At 38.0% G+C, this 7,683-nt stretch overlaps 1 protein-coding gene across 2 annotated transcripts in view; it reads right to left on the minus strand.

Annotated features, from left to right (window-relative positions):
* Positions 1-5,638, minus strand: part of espn (espin) — a 36,008-nt gene extending 30,370 nt beyond the window's left edge. For both annotated transcript variants that reach the window (XM_063892236.1, XM_063892244.1), the window contains exons 1-2: positions 4,866-5,638; positions 1,586-1,779 (exon numbers count right to left, since the gene is read on the minus strand). In XM_063892236.1, the coding sequence (XP_063748306.1) occupies positions 1,586-1,779; positions 4,866-5,165 (494 nt within the window). In that variant the 5' untranslated portion in view covers positions 5,166-5,638. The remainder of the gene's footprint in view (positions 1-1,585; positions 1,780-4,865) is intronic.
* Positions 5,639-7,683: the final 2,045 nt, after the last annotated feature.

Raw genomic sequence — 7,683 nt, forward strand, 5'->3', positions numbered from 1 at the left:
TATATATATATATATATATATATATATATATATATGTGTGTGTATATATACAGTTAATAACTGTGCAATATTTACCTGGCTGCTATACCTCAGAACGGTTTCTGATTTCTATTTTTGTGTCTTCTGTAAAATTGTGTAATTGTTGTATATATATTTTTGTATCTTGGTCTAACATTAAGCTGTCTTTGGCTCTTTTTGCTGTAACAAATACAAATGAATAAAGGAATTTCTGATTCTGATGATGGAACTATGCACTAGCAGATTCAACATCCGTTAGCTCAAGGGTTATCTCCAAATTTACCTTTTTTATTTTTTTACCACCAGACAGGTGCTGATATCAATAATGCTAAACTGAAAAGCAAATAGTCTTGCCTATCTTACATTACAGGGGACCTGCTTATTAACTTTACCAAGCATAAACCTTTTACCGAGCACTGTAAGGCGATATTAATCATTAACCATGCAACTAAGTTAGTCACTGCATTTGTACTGCAGTGCAATGTATACAAAATATCTCAGACACTCAGCTGTTTATTTAAAGGACGAGCAACATATACAACTTTCCTCAGTGTTTACTCCAGTGGCTTTAATCGTGTTAGTGTGGCACCAATTAACAGATAAACATCTCACGCACCTACTTGGTAATGTCAGACACAAATCTCTGAGATTCATTTGGGGAACTACACAACAAAATTGCTATTTTTTTGCAGATTTGATGTGCTTGTTTTTTTCTTTATAGGAAGTTATATTATGAGTCAAAGAGAGATCTCCCGGGGTGCCCCCTTTTCAACTGATTTATTGATCAAGAAAATAATTGCTTGTCTGACACCTGATTTGCAATCAACCGTGAAGGTTTGTGAGAAAATATTTGATTACATGTACTTATTTGTTGTGACTTTCGTGAACATTAGGAGAAATTATTCTGGATATATTACACAAGCAGCACATTGTTATAGGAGTGCAGTATTTTGTGGAAGTTATATCACTAAGAGGGTTTTTTTCTAATTGGGATTGTGAACATTAAGTATTTTGTTTGCTCCATGGGTATCAAAAGAGCAAAGTCCAGGTTGTTTCCCACCGGTGCCAATTGGTGCTGTAAATAGTACGTGTAGCATGAGACCAAAGCTGATCGAACTACTGAAACTCCAGCTGTGTCTGTCCTCATCTGTTATTAAAAAAAATGGACCTAATGCTTGATCATTTATTAATGTTAGACTGCTAAAGGGCCAGAAGTCAGAAATCGGAATCGGAACAGTCGATCTACTGCAACCTGTTTTTAGTTGCAAACACTAACTAGGAATCTGACAAAATGCCATGAAGAAATGACAATACCCCTGTTATTATTCTTAATGTCAAGCTTTGCTGGAAAAAGTATATGTTCAGAGAAAATCTTATTTCGAGCACTGTTTATCACCAACACCCAGTCCTCTTTTATAGTGTTTTCAAAATGAGGCAATCTGCACTCCCTGAACAAAAGATCAGAAAATCTGAAAAATTACCAAATTAAATCAACAACTTTTAAATCCCACTAACATCAGATTCTGAAAACAGCAATCATTGCAAATACAAAACCATATGCTCTTACTTTGGGCTGTGCCCCAGTAGCAGTCGGAGAGAGGGCAGGTCTCCCTTGGCAGCAGCGTAGTGAACAGGGACGGCGCCTGTGTCGGTGGACGCCCCGGGGTCCACCTCGCTGCTCTTCAGCAGCCAGTCTGTGATCTCATGGTGACTAAAGCGGGACGCAAGGTGGAGAATGGTGGCACCAGAACTATCCCGGTCCTGTCAATCAAACAAATAAGAAATACAGTTGAAATATGGGTTCTATGAATGCATAAAAAATGTTAATAATCAATATGATATGAGAAAGCAGACCTTTTTGAAGACCTTTTTAATAACATGCAAACTGTACTACCTTACAACCTGCAATGGTTTGTGAACTAGCAACCTCTATGAGAGACTGTCTATCATAGTTCATTTGGGGAATAAATACAAACAATTTGAGAATTACTATTTGATATTATATTTTAGTGTTCACTGTGAAAATAAGGAAAAAGAGAATCAATCATAGCTGTGTCCTGTATGAGATGAATATCATACACATAAATAGTTAAAAACACCATAGTATAGTATGTCGAAAACCAATGTTTACAGGGGGTTTGAATTATTCTGCTGGTTCATTTCCTTCAAGCCTAAAAGCTCCTTATGCTGTGATTTAGTAGCAGGCATTTATGAACAAGGGAGTAAGTCCTTGCTTAGCTTGCGTATAAATGCTTACCTTGTTATTGAAATATCCCCCCCACATGCAACTTTCTGAGAGAAAACTTGAGCTTCTCATGTTGCATTTCTGAGCTGTCAATTTCAGTCAAACTTAGTCAGCTGAGCCACAAAAATAAAAGAGCTAAAAGATCCCAGATATTGCATCCAAAATACCTGTCACGACCAAAGTAGCTTTTAAAGACACACAGATCATAGCTTTTGCAACTCTCCTCCAACCCACCGTCCTGTCACTTGTATCCTTTGTGTCAAGAGTTGCATCACCAGCTAACACATACAAATGTATTTGCATACGCATCCATCCATGTGGATAGATAAGGGACATGTGGAATGCGTCAAATGAGCATATTACCAGATCAGATAAAATCAGGATCATTGTGAAGTAACACAAAGCAAAAGACACAATAATGAAAAGGGAAAGCCAGCATTGATAATCCATAAAGCAGATGGCATTGCTTGTGGTAATTGATACGTTTTACAAAATGTCAGCCAAATATCTTATCGGCTAGTTGGTGGTTTGGGGAAACCTCTGTAATTCTTCTGTCAGGTAGCAAAAGTAATGGAGACACTAAATAAATGACAGAGCTCTTATTACTCTGTTATAAATTTAGAAACAAAGATTACTAAAGGTTAGATTGAGTGCTCGATTGACTCGGTTGCAGCACTTGTGTTTGCGTTAAATTAGCCTTAATTAGTTTTTGATTAAAATAAATGAAGCCAGCCTTTGTCATTAGCACTGCCGCCTCAGATTAAGACAGTGTTGGGGATGAGAAGGTTTTCCCTTTCACCCAAGGTATCCTGGGATATTGCGGAAGAAGTACTCCACAGTATAAAAAGTCCTACATTTAAAAGTTTATCAAAATCGGCATCAAAATATAACTCAAATTCTTGCGCTTATACACCATGGACCATTTCAGAATAAGATATGTTATATTAATGGAAAGTGATGCATTATTGTGCGCAACACTTTACATTTGCTGCTGCAGGGGAGCTTATTATCTTTTACTTTCAAAACTTCACACTTCACCAAGGGATCAATAATGCACAAAGTATAGCAATGCTAGATACTTCTTTTGTCATTGTTTGTGTGTTATTAATCTATATTTGAATATTCAAAGCAACTTAAATGATCAAATACATGTAGTGGTGTGGTAGTGTACAGTATAATATTCGTCTCAGAATGGTTGTGGAATAGAAGTATAAAGCAGAAGGAAATGTACTTGCTTGCATAGAATAAGAGGCACACCAGACAGTAATGGTTGAAAATAATGTTAAATATAGACTCTATATATAAACTCAGTAGTACATCATTTACTTCAAGCATGAATTATGCTTTGCATTTTAGTAACAGCAGCGACATGGAACTGAGGTTGAGTCGAAAGAGATCATAAGGTTCAACTACACTCTTCATCTTCCCCCGATATCATATCAAGCCACACTGTCATTGTGTTCTCTCTGTGAGTTACTGTATGGGCTGTAAAATAATGTACATTTTGCAAATCCAGTTTTGTATACTTCATTACCAGAGAGACATGAGTCAGAGCAGCTAAAGACAAACCCAAAATGTTTTATCAGCTGACATTATTTTGCATGTGCGTATTTGTTTTCTAATCCTCATGTTTACCATGTGCTGCCTTTTTCATTTTGTCGTCAGGACACCAACATACGTTTTCAGAGAAACATCAGCGCATAGTGGCTCGATGCTAAAGTAAGTTGAAGTTTTTCTCAACTGAATGACTGACCACAATATAACATTGTTCCGATATTATCGACCATTATATGCTGATTTCTGTTATAAATTCATGGTGGCATGATACGATATAAATAAAATTCAAATGTTATTTTCATGGAAGTTCAGTATTTTTAAACATGCTCTTCCTCAAATCAAGAAACCAGAGAAGAAAGACTTAAACTTGTGATGTCATCAGTATAGCATTCAGATTATCCATACACAAAGAATGGGAACTGATGTTGTGGACCAACAAAGTATTGTGCTCTTTTTATTATAGTAGTGACAACAGGGCACATATACTTGGATCATTCCCCATTGGGCTGACATCTAACATCCTTCTCAAATGGTCTTTAGGAAAGTTTCAAATATAAAAATGATATCACAAATTTGAGTTTTGGTTGTTTATTGATTTGGGAGCGAGTTCATGTTAACAATATCTTTGGTCTTTCTTAGGCTATAGATTTTGAAAATGTGTGTAGTTGCCTTTTCAAACCATATTTATTGGCATTATGTTCAACCGAAGGGAAGCAAAGCACCTTGTTAAATCCCTACAATTTTAATATGTCAGAGTTTCTTCTATAAGTAAATGAGCAAATTTCCCCCCTACCTTGGGGGGCATTTTATTAAAGTAGGTTGAGTGAAAGTTATTTTTTTTTACAGAAGCTTTTTTGTTCCTTTGCAACCATTCTTTAGAGAACATTGAACATGGCTGTTTTACGCATGAAACTAGACCACCCAGGATTAACAGGCAGGTAGGCTGCACAGTTCTGAGAAATGACAGCCAGTTCAGAGGAAAGAAAGAATTAGGCTTCAGTCTGCTACACTTCCAACGTGTTCAACTAAAGCTCCGGTCACTCACCTCTGGCCCACATCCCCCCTGGGTCAGCAGCCACTGTAAGCAGGCCAGGTTGCCGGTGGCTGCTGCATCATGCGCCGGGCTTGCCCCGTTGTTAGCAAGGCAGTTCCCTGGCAGCCCTGCCTCCTCCACTAGGAAGCGCAGGCAGGTAAGCTTCCCGGCCCGGGCTGCGTGGTGGACGGGTGAAGCCCCCAGCCCATCCTTGATGTTGTTGGTGAGCGCTTTCTGCGCCAGCTGCACCTTCAGGGTCGGCACGTCCCCTTGCCTCGCGGCGAGCAGCGTCCGCTCCCCCTCCACCACCATCTCTGCTGCAGACAGCGCGACTCCTTTTTGTGGTGGCCTGCTTTGAGCCCGATCACTTCACCGTGCTAATGGGGTCAGCATCATATTTACACAGCTTCAGATCATCTCAGTCACCCGGTTTGTTTAGTGGGAAAACTCAGTGATCGCTCCACATCCTCCCAGAGCCAAATGGTAAAAAACAAGTTCCGTTCATGAACATGTTCATTGCTTTTTACATGTTGAGATACAACTTAGTCCATTAGTCTTTATCTGAGCGATAAACTAACCTGCTTTCTTTATTTTGCCCGTCGATGTGTCTGTTATCTTCTTTTCGCCCTTAAATCCGCAGGATGCTGAACACCTGTTGCACAAGTTAAGCTCCAGAAAAATATGTTTTGTTTAATGTGTTTATTTACCCTGTTTGCTAACGTGTAGGTATCGCGTGCCTCAGAGAATAGTCCACAGTGTTTTTCTACCTATAGCAGATGGCGACATGGAACTCAGCCCCTGTTAAATAATCCATTAAGGGGAGGATCGTTGAGCCTGTTACAGGTTGTAGCCTTCTGGAAATCCGCTCAGAAGTTAAAGGGACAGTACGAAAATACCTCATAAAACTCTTCAGTATAGTCCGACAGAGAAAGTTATAAAAGTGTGGTGATAAGTGTCACTCAAATATAGGCCTAATGATAAATACTAACTCAACAATGGACTTTTTGAACTCAAGCCCTGTCTTCTTTGCATGCTTCCTCACCGGCATAAATTTTACATATGGCAGTGAAATCAGCATAAATAGACACGCAGAGTTTGTACACAGTAGAGTTCCATCTGGTGGCCTTTAGTAGAAAGGCTTCTGAAAAATGATTGAACTTTTGTTTAGGATATTTTAGGTATATGTATATGTCTGCTTAGTTGGTCTATTAAAAAAACAAAACAATATTGTTATCTTTTTGTATCCAATGTGTCTATATCAAAGTAGAATGTTTATTCTTTGTTATAAGTGGAAGTGTAATGTGTTAATGTACTAAGTTTAATATCATTGTGGTCAGAGCCACTATATATTTTTAATTGTAATAGTTAGAAGTTACTCTGCAGATTTAGATTGTATATGGACCTACAACACATATGATCTAAAATGTGATGGTTTATTAAAGACGTCCCGTACATAAACGGCATGCTAGATTAAAAGTAGGCTAGATTATATTAGCTCCACACTACCAACTCGAATGTTTTGCTCCCATGTTGATTAATCCATAACAATAATCCAATATTTAACACTAAAAAGGACACCTTTTTTATAATGTTTTTTATGGTTATTATCTTTTTATAATGTCATGTTTTACTTTTGACAATTAACTACGTTGTATGACAACACACAGTCAAAATCATTCAAAGCGTACAAGTATATTCAGTTCAAATGTGTTTCTGTGCAGCTTTTACTCTTACTATTCCCTTGCAGTAATGTCAACTGCTAAAATAAAACAAACTAAATATGATCTTAGTTTGGTTAAGACTGACCTTGTTCTATGGATATTGTGACTGAGTATTTGGATTTAGTAAACAACCATGAGTTGCACGAACTGTAATACTTTTGGTCACCAAACGGTGGCATGAAAGCTTCATGTTGACAAAGGTATACATGCACCTGAGGAGATGGTCAGGTGTCAATTGTACATTTTGTGTTGGCTTCTCCAAATCACTGTTGTTATCTCACACACGTTAGGAATACAGACATCCGAATAACGACTAATAATATATAACAAAACTGAAGTAATGTTCCGTTTTATAAAGTATTAGTACCAAGTGCTTTGGAGGCTTCATTTGAAATACAGTGTGCAGTTTATTAAATGCAAGACGAAAAGTTTATGCGTTCTTGTTTGTGTTAATATCTGTATGGCATGCTTTTATATTTTCATGGCATGTTTTGCTATTATAATAAGTAAACTCCTAGGCTTACTTCATCTTTTGCACTTTCTGCGTCTTCACTGTCGGATTAGGTTGAGTGATTTTGCGTTTAAGCGGCTCCTGCCTGATGGGTTTGCTGCGGAGTGGGAGGGGGCTCATGGGCTCGTGCTTGGCGCGTGCCTCTCTGGTCCATCTGTTGCACAGGTCCAACTGTCATAGACACCACGCGCCGATTTTGGGGAGGAGGGGGGAAATTCCCACGAGTCTGACTAATGGTACAATTCCCCAAAGAATAAGGACAATAATAACTACTTAACACGATTCGGGGGGGGGGGGGGGGGGCTCTATATCAATGCCAGCATAGCCTAAAATATATTTATTTTTGCAGGAGTTATTTATGCAGGAGATATATGCGTACTTCCAAATAAATGCAATAAGTACAGACCGATATGTTAAGGCCAATTTATTTCAACGTTAACATAAACAGAATGTTCATTTATGAAAAGCATTATTAAATGAAATAGGGTATTGACTACTTAACGGACATACTGTCTAAAAAGTATGTTTATTTATCCAGTGTTTATTTAGGCTCATGTATTTGCCAGTTTTGTAATAAAGGTCTAGACATAAGATCTAT

Source organism: Eleginops maclovinus, chromosome 1, assembly GCF_036324505.1.
Source record: "Eleginops maclovinus isolate JMC-PN-2008 ecotype Puerto Natales chromosome 1, JC_Emac_rtc_rv5, whole genome shotgun sequence".
Classification (NCBI taxonomy): domain Eukaryota; kingdom Metazoa; phylum Chordata; class Actinopteri; order Perciformes; family Eleginopidae; genus Eleginops; species Eleginops maclovinus.